General features: G+C 34.8%; 1 protein-coding gene across 3 annotated transcripts in view; it reads right to left on the reverse strand.

The window, feature by feature from the left end:
• Positions 1-8,325: 8,325 nt before the first annotated feature.
• Positions 8,326-18,729, reverse strand: part of AP3B1 (adaptor related protein complex 3 subunit beta 1) — a 170,089-nt gene continuing 159,685 nt past the window's right edge. For 2 of the 3 annotated variants that reach the window (XM_039352816.1, XM_039352815.1), the window contains exon 27: positions 8,326-9,089. In XM_039352816.1, coding sequence (XP_039208750.1) covers positions 8,936-9,089 — 154 coding nt within the window. In that variant the 3' untranslated portion in view covers positions 8,326-8,935. The remainder of the gene's footprint in view (positions 9,090-18,729) is intronic. The other variant, XR_005557848.1, reaches the window with a different exon arrangement.

Genomic DNA, 18,729 nt, shown 5'->3' on the forward strand with positions numbered 1-18,729 from the left:
CAGCAGTCCTAAACAAGTTGAAGATGCCTTATTGCTTGGTCAAAGTAAACCAAGTGGCCTCTTCACTTCAGCAGTACAGATTATGCTGCCTCCAGAGGTCTCAACCACTTCAGCAAAGAGAATCTCAGGTCACTTCAGACGGGCTTATTATACTAACCCACATCTGCATCCTGAGGCTGCAGTTTCTAACCAAACATCACAGTTAATGGGCAATGTGTAGGAAATACTGCTTAAATTAATTGCCCACACAAAAATACAGGAAGTCCTTGGTTAATAACCTCTCAAACTTGCAACAGCACTGAATGAGGAGACTTACAACCATCCTCAGCATTCTAGTCACTGCAACATCTTTACAGTCACATGATCACAATCGGGGGGGGGGATTTGGTGCCCAGCTTGCAATTACATCACAGCATTCCATGTTATGTCCCATTTGAAACCTCATTTGTCAGCAACAACCAACTTCAATGGGGAAGCTGACAGGTCACAAATAGTGACTACATATGGTCTTCCCTTAATGATTAGCAGTGATTTGCTTAACAGAGGCAATCAGAAATTCCAGAATTACTGTCACGAAGCAGCTTGATCGTGTGAAATCATACTAATTCCAGTCACAATTGCTATTGTCTATAAAAGTTCTAAAAGGAATCCTATCTAATCTTTTTCAAAGCTTCTATAACCTTGAACGAGATATGCATTTTAGAATACAGATTTTGAACAATTCATTAAATAGTAATGGGCAGATTAAAGTTGAATAAGCTAGGGTTTTAGTTTAAATAATTCATTGTCAGAAAAAATATTCAGTTCATGTATCTGCTAGCTAACATGATGTACACAACAGCATTTTGGATAGCAAACTATTCTTTAATTAAGGATTCTTGCTTGTAAAGAATACTATAGGCATACCTGGGCAAAACTGAGTTTTGATTGAGCTTCTAGTCAAACTCTGCCCAAAATTTGTCAAACTCAACCAGAACCATCCTTACTACTAGCAGGGAATATTGGATTGATCCATCTCACACCTGATGATAACATGGATGACAGAAGCTTATATATTCTAAGAAGAATAAATGGTATAAAGAGCATGAATTACATAGTACAACAGTAGCAATCTGAAAAACAATCGACATCATCCCAGATCCATTATATCTTCAAAGGTTATTAAAAATAAACACACAAAAAGAGAGAAAACAATGAAGCTGCTTGAAAAAAAAAGAATAAATTCAAGAACTCAAATCATGTTCTAGTTGCAATTTATCAAGAAATAATGTATCGGACATGTATTTTTTTAAAAAAATGGATGAAAAAATACAATTGATTCCATCAAAAATCAAAATGGAGTATGTTGTGTGAAAAATTTGTTTATTTGTGACACTATGGAAAAATGTGTTTATTTGTGAAACTATCTAATCAAGAAAGATTTTAAATAAACCTTTATTCCAATAGCAACTTGGCAAACAACATAGGAGAAAAATCATGCAATTTGTCAGAAATACATACAGTATAGGCTATAAACAGAAAATGTATAATGAAATTCAATTTTAGCCATTTTTAAAGGATGAGTTGCATCTGTATGTAGCAGTAAAAGCAACAAATAATCTTGTGGACTTTACAGCATAAATATTGGTTACCGAGTAAGGTAACACTCCCTGCATCTGATGAAGGGAACTGTTCTCCATGAATATCCATTAAGCAGTGTACATGTTCCCATATGAACTAAATACTCACTTTTCTCATGAAGGGTAACCGGAAAGGCAGTTCCACAACCTTAGATCCACATCAAAAGTGTAACAATCTCACAGATTACACTATATTTCACCCTCTAGCATTGAACATAGATCTTGCTCTGATTTTAGAAGAATCCTGCATGATCCTATAGCCCCTAAGATGCCTTTGTAAGTTTTAAAGGAATATAGCCTCAGAGAAACAAGAGGGGAAAAAATTAATTCTCACAAATGCATAGACTGTGTTTAGAAAGCATAGAAATAAAATGCACACAGAGAGAAACACATGGATTATTCAGTCTAGTCTAGAAAATAAAAAAAACCATACAAGAAACATGAACATACTTATTATAAAATAAAATACTTCTAAATGAAATAGACCAGTAATAATCTCCCAATGCATTTGTTTTGATGCTACAATTTAACTACAGTATTGAAAAATAATATAAAATTTCCTTTAAAAATAATTGGTGAATCATAAATGTTAAAATGTTTATAAACAGTACTTCATTACCAAGCATAGATATGAACGATATGTGAAAACGAACAGGTGCATTTTACAGAAGGTTAACAGTGCCATGATGAAAAAAGGCTTACCTATATCAATTTATATTTAGACAGGTAGAATTGAATGTTTGAAATCTTTTTAACTAGAGAAGCTTGATAATAGCGAAAATAACATTTCAAAAAGGGGGAATCATTCTACAGTGCTTGGACTCTGCAGCCCATTAACTTGGCTAACACAGCCAATCAACACAAATTATGGGGAGTCTAGTAAGAATTAGAGCACCATTTCCAGTCTCTGACCTAAACCATCCTTTCTGTAAGCAATGCTTACTGATAACAATGTGCATAAACTCAGCAGCTGAAAATTATTATCATGCTTAAGTAAATTACTCACATGAAGCATTACGTATAAATTTTGATCACCCTAGACTGGCCAGATTTTTTTTCTCTACTCCTAAGATTCAAGACTAATTTGTTATTGCAAACTCAAATTATTCAGAAATTGTTGCCTATGAATATGTATATGCACACATACACACACACACACGCACACACGTAACAAAATAATTGATTCAGTAAAGTTTAAGTTAGAGGAAAATCTGCTTCTCTGCTGATGAATATAGTCAGAGGATTGTTAACAAGGATTCATAGCATTTTTGTAGGAACAAATTTCAGAGATTGTTTCTACTTCTAGTATTTTGGAGGCTTCAGGACAAATGAACTTCATGGAGTTGGTTTTACTGCTTCACATATTGAAATAAAATTTACTTGTTTGGACTATTAGCTAGTTTCTCCTACAAAATAAAGGCCTCCAGTTTTGTTGGTCATGGAATTCAGTTTTCTATCTCCAGCAAATCTTGCATTGTAAAACATTATTCTAGATTTCAATGCCTTAGATCACAGACAATAATTCTTCTATATTCAGGGTCCACACCCTTTTTCATTATTATTTTTGGTGGTCACAATCTCAAGGGTTAAAAAGTGGTCTGGCAGTTATTGTGTCAGTTTAAGGAACGCTAAGACTATAAGAGCCATCTTTTATTTCTTTGATTTTCTATTAGAAAACAGCATGACCTTGTCAGTGATTTGCAGTCAAATTTCAAATGGACTTCTCTGCAGTAGTCTAAGAACCAGTTTGCCCATTCCTGCTTTGGATATACTTACACTGAGATTTTAACATCAAACAGAGAAGAGATAGAAATCTGCTAAAAAACCAGAAATCTGCTTTTAAACATAGACATTTGGATTTTTGAATCTTTAATGTTGTGACTTAATTTCTAATACATTGACAATATGTAACTTCCATATACTCTCTCCCACTTTCCATGAGGCATACCTAGAAATGATTAAAATTAGGATACTGCTCAGTCATCATTCTGCTAATTTAACTGGAGCATTTACAATTGGGTTCAATAACTACCTACATAATATTTAGATGTACTGTACCTATATTCTACCAGATATTTAGTCTTAAAGGACATTCTTATATCAAAGTTGTTTACTCATGTAAAACTGAGAGCTAAAATCCTTCGAATAAAGGTTGTTTCAGTGCAATATTCCCATGTTTTCCATGATATGAACTGAATAAAGGATAGTTTACTAGCTAAAATCAAAATGAGATTGAACCATTTAAGTCAAAATTATAATTTAAAAAAACCAAATTGCTACCACTTCTTTCTCTTCCTCCCATGTCTGTTAGCCAACTTAAGAGATAACAATGGACATTGTCCACCCTATATTGCATCAGCAGTACATAAACATTATTTTCTATATACTAGTAAAACCGCGTCATGACTTTTACCTGGCAAAACAGTGCCTTTATAGGTCAACAATTTTTGAACCAAGGAAACTCAAACTGGCTAACCTACTGAATCTGTTCAAAACTGGAACCCACGACTCTTAAGGAAATGAAATTTGGAGAAGCTGTGTCTGCTTCATTGCTACAGGCTGCAGCCATGCTGCTGGGCTGCTGGTGCAGTCATGTGATCTTTATTTTCAATGTTATGTGACGATTTCCTAGTCAGTCTTGTAATCCCTCACTTCTCCCCACCCAGCAGCAAGAAATTGATTTATCACATAGCTCTTAAAGAAGCAACAACTTCAATATGCATAAACAAAGGCCTGGACCACAAGATTATAATATATTTATGCAAGCTGAAATACCAAACCCAAATGAAGATCCAGAGCTGCATAAGTTGGTATTGAAGCTCATGAATCATGGCCAGAATCTCAGTGTGGAAAAATGATACATGCAGTAAGAGGTACCCAAACCTGTTCAATTAGCTACAAGATGTGGCAAAGATTAATATCCCATCCATATGAGCTGGTCTTCAGAAATGAGGAACATCAAGCAGGACTATGGTACAGAGTTGAATTATAGCTTCTCATGTGCAGTACTCTATAATGCATAATTATTGAAGGTGTTCAATTGTCATTTCAGTATAGAAATATGCTCATCTGTCAAATCCATCAAAAATGTCATCAAGTATACCATAAAAGGGAGTGATCAGACAATTTTTCATTGAACAGAGAAGACAAAATCACGCAGTTAGTTGACAGACAGATATATCGCCCCCCCTGAAGCTGTTGCATCAATACTTGGATTTCAAATTATTGAAAGGAACCAGCTGTTCTTTGCCTTCAAATGCACCTTCCACAACAGCATTCTTTATTCTTTCAAGATAATGCTGCTGTGTAACTGAATGATATGGCATGAACTACTTTAACAGAGTTCATGGATCTTTGCAAACATGATCCATCTGAACGAAGATTAGGAAAAGAATGCAGAAGTTCTTCAGAATTTTTGAAGTTAAAATTCTGGATTGAGTGTATACTATTTCTCCACGAAGAGAAGCTCTATTGTCTTGCTAACAAATACTGAAATCAACAATCCATGACAATTGTGGAACCAGTTCAAGAATGCAATGTGTGATAATTTCCTGCAAATCAAGAGGACAAATATCAATGCCCTTAATATCAAGATCAATAGGAGACATCATGAAGTTGTTTCTGTATTTTTAAGAAAAACTCAGGAAATGCTCTTAATATCAAGATTAATAGGAGATATCATGAAGTGGCTTTTCTGTATTTTTTTTAAAAAACTCAAGAAATTTGGAAAAATTCAAGAAATTTGGAAAAACAATTAAAGAATATAATTTGCCAAAACCAATGAACAGTACAATTAATAGTGGCAATGAGGAATTATTGCACAAACTGCAATACAACAGAGACAAATAGTAGGAATTTTAGTAGACAATGAGCCCTATTGAATAATGAACAAAAAGCAGTATCTGACTGTGTGTAAGTACTTGCAATCTTTTTTCAATAATTTTCATTGATGCACCATGAGAAATGGGAAATTCATTTGTTATCAACTTGATCCTTGCTGGAAATGTTGCTATTGCTGTAGCATTATCCGATATTGCAGCAACATTGATGTCTGGTGGTAGACAGCACATTCAAGATTCAATATACCTTTCAGAGTGAAAGTGCTCTGTGTAACATAAACAAAAAACCAAACACCCACCCCCATCCAATCCTGCAAATTTGGTTTGACGTGGAATGCTTAATTGTCTGGGATGAAAGTCCCATTATTAGAAGAGTGAGCTTTGAAGCTGTAACTGTGGTCTCTTTATGATATATAAAAAATGAGGCCTTTGGGAGAATCTTAACCATTTGCTGTGGAAATTTCCATCAGCTTCCACCAATTGTGAAAAGGAGAAATGTTGCTAATGTGTAGAATACATGCATCAAAAATCATATTTATGGAAAAGCTTTATCAAGTTTTAATTGAAGAAAGGCATACAATAGAGCAGCGGTTCTCAAACTTTGGGTCGCGATCCCATTTGGGGTCAAACGACCATTTTACGGGGGTCACCAAACAACGCGATCCGCCATTTTTTCCCTCAGGGAGCGCCGCTGCGCATGCGCGCCACGCATGGGGGGGCGGTGCGCATGGGAGCGCCGCTGCGCATGCGTGGTGCATCTTATGACCGGGGTCGCCATATAAAAAGGTTGAGAACCACTGCAATAGAGAGAGGGATGTTGAAGACAAAATTCAGAAAAATCAAAATGATGAATTATGAAAATATGAAACACACTGTTTATGTGTTAGATACTTCCCTTGAATGTTGAAAGAATATTCTTCCTTCAATGCTATCATTAAAGAAGCTAACACTACTCATTTCCCTACAGAATTCCTTTATTCAACTGAACTCTTTAGATTGCTAACACACAAACTGGAATTCCAGATAGGATCTCCCATAATTTTAATGAGGAACTTGGATTTTCCAAGACTTTGCAATGGAATGTGGATGATTATGGAAGAATTGCATAAGAATCTGGAGAAACCAGTATTCCCACATGATCAGCTGTATGCCACTTTAAGCCAAGGAAAAATGTTAAAATACTTTTAAGAAATGGCAGATCAACCACAAATGTTGTCATCAAAAATGTCTTTTGTTAAACAAAAAGCTTTTATATTTGTCTTGCTATGCACCTTAATAAAATATTTTCTTCTTAATTTTAGAACCTAATTAATAGCAATCTGTTTGTAGTCATTCTGTTTCTCTGTTTAAGTAAGGAAATATCTCTGAAAGGGTCATGGGTTTCAGCATAGGGTGAGAATAGGTACTATTCCATTATTGCGTTGTACATTTTTACCAAATAGGCTGAAAAATTGTAGTGAGAATTGGATGCATTTATGAGAAGATGTCTATCCTTATGTAATTTTAGAATATTAGCTGGAACCAAATCATAAATTATTTTATATTAACCCTCAGTGATGCATCAAATAGCATTTGATGCATTGTCATGTTACTGAAGTATCATATAACCTAATTAATTCTAGAGCAATAATTTTCAAATGGGAGCAAAATATAAAATTGGGCCTTAGCCAATGACACTGTCAAGAATGCAGTAGATCAGTAAATTCCCTGTAGTCTTTTCTTATATGTAAGGTACACCAATGATGGGTATGGGTCATGTTATGCATCCATAGTACAGAAATACCATGAGACTATGTTACTGAGTTTTTAGATGGCAGAGTACAGCAGATAAATAAAAATGCATTTTAAATGGAAATTACTGGTTTTTTTTAACTTCTGTGATTCTGATTTCTACAGAAACCTAACAGATTTCCCTAATATTTTAAATAGTATCACAGCCAATAGAAAAAAATGTTAGCTGCCTCAAGCTATATGAAGATAAGCTAAAATAGCTCTTTACTGATGATCCACTCAAGAAAAACACTTAGATTTAGATTGCATCAGTTTTATGTGCATTATCACGTTAATTATTGAAGTCAATAATGTTAATACTACTATCAATGCATTGTTCTCATATATCACAATCCTATCTCTATTGCAGCCACTATAAAATTTTCTAGATAAGTTCCAAGACCTTTTGTAACACCCTATAGAGTTGGGGTGGAAGAGGAAGGGACAGTGGAGAATGCACAAAATTTCTGCCCTCCCGTTTTTTTTCTTCCCAGCTGTTTCTCCCCCCCCCCCAGCTTTTTTGAAGCAGAGCATTCTGTCAAAGAAGTGACATTGGTTAGATAGGAATATATTAAAAAGGTACATGTAGAGATGAGTAAAAATCTCCATATCCAAAATTGAACAAATGAAAAACTGTTGGAAATCCAATACTGTTGGGTTTCAGAAATAGAATTTATTATTATTTTTATTCATATGCTATAACAATAGGACTGTTCTTTCAGAAGGAATGTTAGCAACTTTTTAAAAAAAACTATTACAGCCTATGTACTGACTTCAGGGTATTCCTTCTTTGGTAGGTTTTTGAAGGTTTCTTAAAAGTTTAACATGACTACTTTGTGGTCCTCCCAAAACTTTTGAGGATGCAAGTACAAAAAGTAGTTTTGCTGGGATACCCAATGCAGTGATGGATTTCATGGCCAGAAAACTGTGAAGGCAAACTGTAAAATAATTGCACCAACCTTTGAGCACCGCAGTTCTTTTTGTATGAAGTATCAGTAGTCTAGTGCAACAAACTAGTAATGTTTAAATATATAGGATACACATACCAATCAGTTGGTTTGTTATCCAATTCTCAGAAAAAAAGAGAAAAACTCATATTTATCATAATGCAATTTTATTATTATCTCAATGTTTAGGAGTTATGGCACTTACAGTAAGCAGATACAAATAAATGATTAATACTGGCTTAACCACTGGACAACAAACACTAAAAATGTTATTCTTTTCAAATGATACCCCCCGCCCCCAAATTCCATATCAAAAACTTATCTCATGATGGATCATTTCAGTGATTTTCACAAACATCATTTAATTGTTCTAATTAAATTGATTTTTTTCTACTAATTTTTCTAAGTCACTTGTTTATCACCTTTTTTCCTGTCTTCACAGAAAATAGAAAAACCATAATAAAACTAGCAGAGTGAAGGGAAAATCAGGCTAAAGGGAAAATGTGTAAGTAACGTTTAAAATTTAACTGAGAGTAACATGCGTATTTCTTTGGTTAGAAAGCAGGGGGGAGTGGAGCAAAATACTTGTTTGTGTGATAGATATACACTATAGCATTCTAAAACAGGAGACAAGAATGTCAAGAGTGTATTCTTCCCCCACCGCCAGATGGAAAGGCTATTATTGTAAATGAAAGGCAGCCGTAGTGGATGCCAGGCACTGTTGTGGTGTGCCAGATTCTGAAGTCCAGATGTAAGCTGGTTACCCCTGGGACAGGACAGGCTTCAGCTCTCGCAAAAGAATAGAGCCAATCACCGTCTTCTCCGTGTTGATGAAGAGCTGTGCTGTGGATCCTTCTTCCAGCTCCACTGTGACAAGCACAAGTGACCCACTGTGCACAGTTTTAGCCGCAAACCTAACAAATTAAAAACAAAATTGGTGAGTGGTTCTCTAGAAAACTAACATAATATGCAGTGTTTGTTTCAGTGATTAAAGGGGTAAAACTTCACAAGACACCCATAGAATACAAAGCTTTTCAAAAGCCAAACCATTAACATTGCACAATGCAATATGAAAATAATATAATTTTATTTAATTATATCTATATAATTTGCATAAAAAATAAAAAATTTTAAAACCTAATTGTTCAGTTTGAATTTTGCCTAAAACAGCTTCATAGGGAACATAACTGATCTGAAGGTTAACTGTACTCATTCAGCAGTCAAAGTCTTGTTAATACAATATACATGGTAATCAATAAAGAAGAGACTCCACAACATACACTCTTAAGCACCCTTAAAGATTTGAACTTTCCAAATTAACAAATCTTTTCAGTTTTACATATTGGAACATTAAGTAGATTTCTAATGACTTTAGCCAATAAAAGGAATCATGAGCTATAATCCTCTATTACTAAATTCCAAAACATGAAAAACCTACTCATTACATGGAATTAAAAGCAAAACTACTCTTTTAAGCACTGCAACTGATTGAAAAGCCATTTTAGGCACAATGAACTTCTGTCAATCCTGTTAATTCATTCTACATGCACAGCCAGACCCAAGAGACAGGATGGGAAGACATGGCAAGAGGCTACTTTTCAATGTTCACAAAGCAAGCTACCCCCTCTTCTCTGCTTGAAAAAAACAGGGAGAACCCAAGGCACAACAAAGTTGCTGCACATGGGCTTTTGAAAACACTAACAAGTATGGAGCAGGTCTGCGACCCACAGTGACCCCACTTTGCAGGGCCAATTCCCTCTCCCCTTTCTGAATGACACGTGTCTGAATCAGAGCCATCTGCCTCAATTTGCGCAACATCTTCAGCCACAATAGGACCCAGTTAGCCCTGACAACAGCTCACAATACATAAAAATAAAACTGCTGTGCTGACAGCACGCCATCAGCTATTCAAGAGCAAACCAACTGGTCAGTGTCTCATGTCTGACAATTAGCATGGGCCTTGCGCAGCGCCTCCTGGGCTCCTTAGGGATCTGTTTAATTACCATCAACATAAAAGTGGGAGTTTATCAGCAGATACTCAAAAAGCTTCACTCTAGACTTAATTAAAATATTAGCCTCTTCAGCAGGAAGCAGATTCTCTTTAAATGAAAAGTAATTTCTTTTTTAAAATATTAAGTATATCAGCATCAAAATCTTATAACACATTATACTAATTTAGGAAAATATAAGCCTTTCCTAACTGCACTCTTCATTGGTCAATGTATTTATTTTATTTAAATTAAATATACTATTTTCACTCTTCACATCTAAGAAGAAAAAACATTCCTATCAAAGCAATGCCAACAGTGCCATTTAGCCTTTTCTTTTTGTTCAGCAAAATGTTAAAATCTATGTTTCTCCCATCAATTTGGAAAGGGTGATAATTAAGTAAACAATACTCTTATTAATCTATTTCTTTATCATTTGTGTCTTGGGACCATAGAAGCCGATTATGCCTGATTTCACATAATAAAAGCATCAGAACTGGGGCTCTCATGGTTTTTCATAGCCTCAAGGTTCATTTTACTCTTGTTCTAGTCTAAACTGCAAGCGATGTAAAGTCAATGTTATTATAAAAGCAAACATAGCCCAAAGGCACAATGGGGTCAATTCTTGTCGGGTGCTTTTCGTGTCACTTCAGTAATTAATTAAGAGAAAAACTCTTTGAAATAAATAGCTCTGAATCTCTTGGAAAAAGATTTTGTTGTAATAGTAAGAAATCCGTACCGTCCATCTTCAAACAAGTATTAACTTCTCATATGGCAGGGATTAATGCTGCTATTACCATATAACTAAGACAAGCTAATATTGGAAGCACTTATGCAAGTCAGATGACTAGCTGTGTCTCACACAGCATTTTACTGTTAAGGACAAATCTATTTAAAAGGGCAAGCAATGCGGTCACAAATATTATGGATTGTGAGAAGTAAACATTACTTTAGTAAAATAACACCCAGACAACAATCAAGAACACTTGTGTCAGTAAAAAAACAACATACACAAACATGTTGAACAACTAGTTATTGGAGAACACAATGGTTCTAAAATGATGGAAGTAGTCTACTTAGGAGACCAATACATAGGACAGAGCAATATACAGCCTCATACACCCAAGGCATCTATACATAGACACTTCTCATCTGTAACCTCACCAAGTTGCCCTACAGCTTCCATAACCTCTATATACAGTACATTTGTACACATTTTTCTTATAAGGGAAGAATATGCAACTTATATACGTTCAAGTTAAAGACTTGGAATTATTAAATTATATAATTTAAAAACTCACTCCTTTGGATACTCCCATTAATTATACAAATTTGACAGGGATTATGAATTTTTGTTTTTATCTTCTCTTCCCAAATATATGTATGTACCACAACCCTGGCATCTAAAGTGGATGAGGATGGTTTTGTTTTTGAAGAGTACAGGTAGTCTTTCATTTATAACCACATTTAGGACTGGAACTTCCATTGCTAAGCAGTGCAGTCATTAAGTGAGTTTTGCCTGTTTTTATGACCTTTTTTACTTGTTAAGTGAATCACCATGGTAATTAAATGAATCACAGAGACGTTAGGCAAATTCAGCTTTCACCATTGGCTCTTTCTCTTTTGCTATACACACACATCCACGCACTCACTCACTCACACACACACACAAAGCCTTCATATTTTTATAAATAACTCAAGATGCTGAACACTTTGTTTTTTGGAAGCCCTCTGGGAAGGCTGTAAATGGTGATCACATGACCCCAGGATGTTGCAGCCATTGTAAATACATGCCAGTTACTATGTGCTTGAATTTTGATCATATGACTGCTGCCCCGTCATTAAGTGTGAGGACCAGTCATAACTCACTCCTTTCAGCACCACTGTAACTTTGAGCAGTCATTAAATGAATGGTCATAAATCATAAGTTTTGAAATTAAAGGTTGATCATTTTAATGTTTATCCATTTTGAAAAATAGATCTACACCTAAAAGAAATGCCTGGTAACCTTCATAAAGAAAAAAAGCCCTTCAGATTATATATGGTTATCCTCCTCCTTCAAAGGTAGCAATAATGAGCCGAGGTGGCGCAGCAGTTAGAGTGCAGTACTGCAGGCACTTTAGCTGACTGTGTTCAGCCGGTCAGCGGTTCAAATCTCACCGACTCAAGGTTGACTCAGCCTTCCATCCTTCCGGGGTAGGTGAAATGAGGACCCGGATTGTTGGGGGCAATGTAAATGTAAATATATATATATATATATATATATATATATATATATATATATATATATACACACACACACACACATTGCTTACTGGTGTACACCGCTTAGAGAGTGCTTGTACTTAACGCGGTATATAAGTCTCATAAATAAATAAATAAAGCAATTTCTAATTACGAAAAACATTCCTGATTTAAATTCTAAAGGAAAAAACTGCTGATTTTTTTAAAACTAGTGCTATTCCCAATCTCTTCTTCACTCTTAAAATGAAGATAAAGATTTATAAGTTGGTCTAAAAATCACAATTTTCAGAATCAGAAGGCTACTACATTGTTCCTTTTATTCTAAAAAGATTTTAATTGTTTATTCACTTATTTAACTACTGGCCACAAAAGATTTGCAACACTTTTCAACTACATGCTACAAATTCAATTTCTTCCTCTTTTCAAATTAACCAGAAGCTGTTACAATAGCCCATTCATGCTAAAACTTTTTGCCTACTCTCTACATATAGCTTTCATTTATTGCCTGCTGAAGCAGACAGAATCCTATTAGTAATAAAGACGATCACTAAAGGCCCAGCCCTAGCTGTATAAAAATAATTAGCCCAAAGTTGACAAATGAATAATGAAATTGTACAATGAATTAATCTTCCAATCCGAAATACCAGGGTAATCTTTGAGCAGACATGAAAAGAATCTACAATCTTGTAACTACTGTAAACCATAAACTTAGCATAAATCAGTCCAAAGTAATAAAAAAAATTGTTCTTGTTCTTTTATCAGTAACATAAAGAGAGCTGTAAGTAAAAAGAAAAGTCACTTAGAAAGTAACTACATGGTGAAATAGAGTTTCTGAAAACTATTAGTTTCTACAAATTAATATACTGTACATACCCAGCATTTTTTTTTCTCCAGCTGTGCTTCAAACAAAATAAAGCCACAAAAGGCAGGCAGGCAGGCAAGCCAGCCTTCCCCCCCCCCCTTTTTTTATATTGAAAGATTCATAGTTATGTCTAGAAAAGTATGGTTGCAATTGTATTGTTTTGTTTCATTTTATTTTTCTTACAATGTAGTTAGGACAATTCAAATCTCAAACCAAACCATAAGTTTTATAGCTTGGGAAACAGAATGGCATTTGCAGTTATTTAATATTGAAAAACAGTACAAAAAAACCCTCAATTTGATTTGTATCAACATTTAATAGTTATTCTGGCATTTGGTATGTCTCTTAGGTGATTATGACATTTTGTAGTTTGAAAAAGAATTGGTTTCCCTGCAAAATTCAGTATTTCTGTGTTAAAAAAGGAAATTATAAACAGTACCATTGTGTAGTTCTCATTATTGAGAAGCAGGTATAATAATCAAATTGTAAAATTGAGCTCTCAGCCAGAAAGGTTAATTTTACACAAATAATCTATAGTGGTTTAAACATAAACCAGCTTGCAAATATGCTCTGCTTAGAGAATCAGTTGACAACAACATAGAAGAAAAAGGAATCCACATATTTTGCACTTCTTAATTTCAGATATAAAAGCAGTGCTGCTCTCTAGTGGACAGCGATCAGGATAGTTGCCTTACCTATCTTGATTCATCAAAAAATCCAAAAAGCACAAGGCAGACTTAAAACTAATACACTGCTTTTTAAAATGTCATTTTGGTTCCACATGATTCATAAATAGTAAAATTCTGCAGAGATGATCTTTGCACACAAATAGGAATATATTATATTGAGATAAATTAATACTAAATTCAACATTAAAACATATTCCTATTAATAAGGACATGTACTACTGCAAGATGAAGTTAAATAAGCACTTGATCATTAATCAGTCAGAAGACTACAGGATTTGATGGAATATTTAAATAAATATGGCAAGTAACAGAAGAACCAAACAGTGACAGCAAATTGAGAAGAATACAGTAGACAATAGATTAGAAATGACTACACACTGATACCAAAGAAGCATAGAAGGGAGACTTAACAGGATACAATTTTATGCTGACAAAATAATCATCCAGTGCAGATTAGAGATATGAAAAGGGAGATGCCAAATATTCAAGCTGGTCTTCGAAAAAAGTGAGGAACATTTTTATTTTATTATTTGCAAAAAAAATATGTTAAGCCATACTTCCAAAGCTAAGTGCCTTTTCTATGGACTACGGAAAAAGGAATGATGGATGTCATTTACTTGCATCTATTTGAACTTATTTCACAGCAATGGGAACGGGGATTGGGAATGGAGGGGTACTAATACTTTTAACCACATCTATATGCCACTAACCCAAACTCAGTACGGTAGAAATGAAGGCCATGGAAAACATATTGAGATGCTGTAACATGTCCATACCTAAAATATTAAAATTCTGCAAGCAATGGTTTTTAACCTATTGGAAAACAAAAATTGCCCTTCGAAACATGATAGAAAGAATACTGATACTTTTGTATTTTGGTGATGGATTCAATATTCCTAAATATTGTACCTAGCTAAGCTCAAATTGTCATATTTTGGACTCACCAATAATAAGACCTAGCTGTTTTAGAACAGCTGGTAAAACTAAAAGAAAAGAGAAGAAGACAATGACCAGTATCAAGGCAGATGGAGTCAATTACAATGGTGCTGGGTGCACCATTGCAGACTTGACAATAGGTCAAATCTTGGAGAAGATATATCTATGTGGTTGCTAAGAGTTGACAATGACTTGACAGCAAATAATCAATCAATTAATTTCAATACCTAGGCATAAAAGCCTCTAACATTCCAGAACCTACGTCCACCGATGAAACTCAGAAAAAATATTCCATCACTTTAGAATAATCATTAATTTCTCTATTGACAGGATTGGGGATAGGTTCAATTATATGGATACATATCTATATACTTCAGTGCCTTTATTTTTACTTTGGAAAGACATTCAGAGTATTTTTTAAGGACTAATGACAACCATATCCTGGAAGGCTATGAGTTTTAAACTGGGTGGTTATTAATTGCCTAGGGAAAAGTCTTTGAAAATCAATATTGACATTGAAAGTCAAATATAAGTAAAGTGAGAAAAACGGATATATTAAGAGTGAAGCTGAGTGTCATAACGAAAAAATGTTTTGTGAATGCATTTTGGTGTGCAAAATCTTCAACAATTCAAAAACTAAAATTTACGTTTTTGATCAAGCCCAGGGATATGAATTTAATAGCTAAAATTGGTCATTAATACACTACAGGCTGGAAGATTTGGTTTTCAAAGCATTATTTAAATTTTAGAATAGTCAACTAAAACAAACAATTCTCTGGATTGTAAAATATAATCTCTTTTATGCCAATTGGGGGCATCCGTAAATGGATGTTGGTTAGTAGCAGCTACACAGTTAGAATTCTGAGATTCTTCATAACTTCATAAGCATCACAAACATATCATAGAACAAGAGTTTGCAATTATTCCCTATGCTGTGTGCAATTATTCCTATTACTCACAAAACTGTGAATCTTCAAAAATACTGAATTAGCCCATTATTTTTGTATAGGAAATTATATGTTTCACACTGTTCATTACTAACAATAAGAGATGCAATTTCAAATATAGTATTAGCCAAGTTTGCTAGTTGAAGAGTTTAATCATTTCCCCCCAAGTGGTTATCTCTAGCGAGTATGTGAGAAAAAATATGTAAAGTACTTATATTTACTATAAAAACAACATAAAAATTTATGAATGTTTATCAGGAATAATAAATTATACAAATTTTAAAAAACTAAAATCATATAATATTCTAGGTATTTTAAGAGGATTGTTTTGTTCATTGTGGATGGAAAAGAAAGTGTTCTTACATTAAATGTTTTCTGCAGATAAGTCTAATTTGCATAAGAAGGATTTCCAGAAAATTTTCCAATTCAATTTTTTCAGAAAATAATAGAAATATAGTGATGTGCATTATCAGCTGATTATGAATGTAACTGCATTGCTCATAAACAAAGTTTCATATTATAACAATGCTTTGCCATCAAGAAGTAATAGCATTCTGACTATATAATTGATGATTTAATAAGATGTAATTTCTTGCAGGTAGAAAAAAGTAATTGGTAATTTTGGTAGTATCATTTCTCCAAAAGCAAATTTATTTCATGTCTGCTTCCAATGAAATTATGGTTAAGAGTTCATACAACACAAATATCAAATGGCTATAATTAGAATTATGAACTGGCCTAGCGTACACATAAATTTACATATATTGTTAAATCTATATGACTTCAATGAATATGCAACTTTCATGCTGTTAAATGACAGACATGAAGTACTACTTATGACTATTTTTTAACTTCTCAATCATCCATATGGGATATAATTTAAAATGATAGCATGTTAAAGTCTTAAATATACATTGGAAATAAATTAAGATTTTAATAAAAAATTCTTTTCATTAAAAGAAAAATGTTCAAAAATGATATTATTTTTACTGGTGACAGATGTCAATTACTTTTATTAAACTGTAATAATTTCCAGTATAGTAATTATATATTCCACAAGATAATATTATCAACCTCACTACTGATAATATAAGGCAAACATCACTCTAGCTTTTTACTGAATTAGAGAAAAGATATAAATGATTTTATGATTTTTGGTAAGTTATATGAATCAAAAGGTACCCATTTCTAGATTTATTTTTTAAGAATATTGTTGGAGTCATTGGGTTATCTGGCCTGTTAGGCTGAGTCATCAGCTGCAGTAGGCCAAGGTATGCGGAAGTCAAAAGTGAAAAAACAAGTTTGTGCCGTGCGGTGCAAGGGAATGTTGTTTTGGTGTTTGTTAGTGCCGTGTGCAACAGCTGTATAGTAGCGTGTGCAAAACAAAGTTAGCACGTGTAATATGCTAATATGCTGTGTCATAACAAATGTGGTTGGTGTAAGGTGGTCACCAGGTGCCTATAAACCCGCCTTCTGATAACACAATAAAAGGGATGCTTCGTCTTTGTTTGAGGCTCCCATCCCGAGGAAACCACGTGTACGTGTCTGTTCTTCAACACCCATGGGAGACCGCTGGGCGCGAGAAAACCCACAAATGGTGACCCCGACGTGATTCAAATTTCTGAGCACGTCTCTGGGCACTGCAACTCAGGGCCGGTCGTCAGGATAAACGAAGCACCCTCCCAAAATATTACGTCTCTTGGTACCCTCTTACTCACTCAGCGGAAGAGCTCACTGCAACTCAGGGCCGGTCGTCAGAGCTAGACGAAGCACCCTCCCAAAACCGTGAGTATGGGGACAGAATTCTCTAAGCCTCAGGTTGCGCACCTCCCAGAACTTAGGGAATTGACCAAGTCATCAATAATTAAATTAGGAAAAACAATGGGAAAGATTTGCTGCTTCCCACTAAAAGGGATTTGATCCTCCTCTTAAAATATGTATATCTAAATTGCCTTGCATAGCCCGAAGGAGGATCCCTAAAAATGTCTGTGTGGGTTAAATTAGGAAAACTGTGACTGTTAACTGTTTCAAATCCAAAGGAAAAAGGATTTTAAAGTCTGCTAGAAATTCTGCTTAAAATAAGCCACAAAAAGGAAGAACCTCACTCTGTCTGGCCAACAAACAGAGTGAAGAAAAAGAATTGTGTTTGTTTGTTTGTATTCCTCCTTCTCTCTGTGTGTCTATCTACAAGAGCCTTTTGAAACTCAAGTCTGCTTGTGTGGGGAAATAACTTTTTAAAGTTACTTTTCGTATCCTATCACTTATTGGTGATGCTACTATGAAACTTTTCTTATCCCAAATATATAATCATTTCTCAATCTCTAAAACTATGTGGTCTATTTTAGAATAAATATTCTCCTACCCTTGGCAAGTTGCACACCTTAAAATTTAGGCTTTTAAAATTATTTGGAGTTTTCAGCATTTTCAAACTGCCTGCAAACTACCCCCCTTCCAATTCTTTTCCTGCTCTTTGTTCTCCAAACCTTTTGTCTGCCTCTCCTGGTAGAGTCTGTCCAGAAAGGGGGGGGAGACCTTGTTCTTGTATCTTTCAGCCCTGAAACCCTCTCCCAAGCCTTTGGAAGCACAACACACAGACCCAGATGCTGCCTCCATCCATTTGAGCCATGGGATTGAGTTTGAATCCAGCCATCCACTAAAAAGCCACCATGCATCTTCCCAAGTCCTACCATTTCCCCAGCTGCCTGTGAGAGCTGCAGAAGGAAGGTGGTGCCACGTGAAGCCTCAGAAGAGAAAGCTAAGACTGTGGGGGGAGGGTGGAAACTCATTGTAAACTTTTCTTTCTTGCCCCATTTGTATTGTAACAAGCCAGTTGAATGTATTTATGGAGAGATCGCATTTGGGAATATGTGGCAGAACAAGTACTGAAC

Source organism: Crotalus tigris, unplaced genomic scaffold (genome assembly GCF_016545835.1).
Source record: "Crotalus tigris isolate CLP2741 ecotype Arizona unplaced genomic scaffold, ASM1654583v1 scf7180000018484.1034840, whole genome shotgun sequence".
Lineage (NCBI taxonomy): Eukaryota > Metazoa > Chordata > Lepidosauria > Squamata > Viperidae > Crotalus > Crotalus tigris.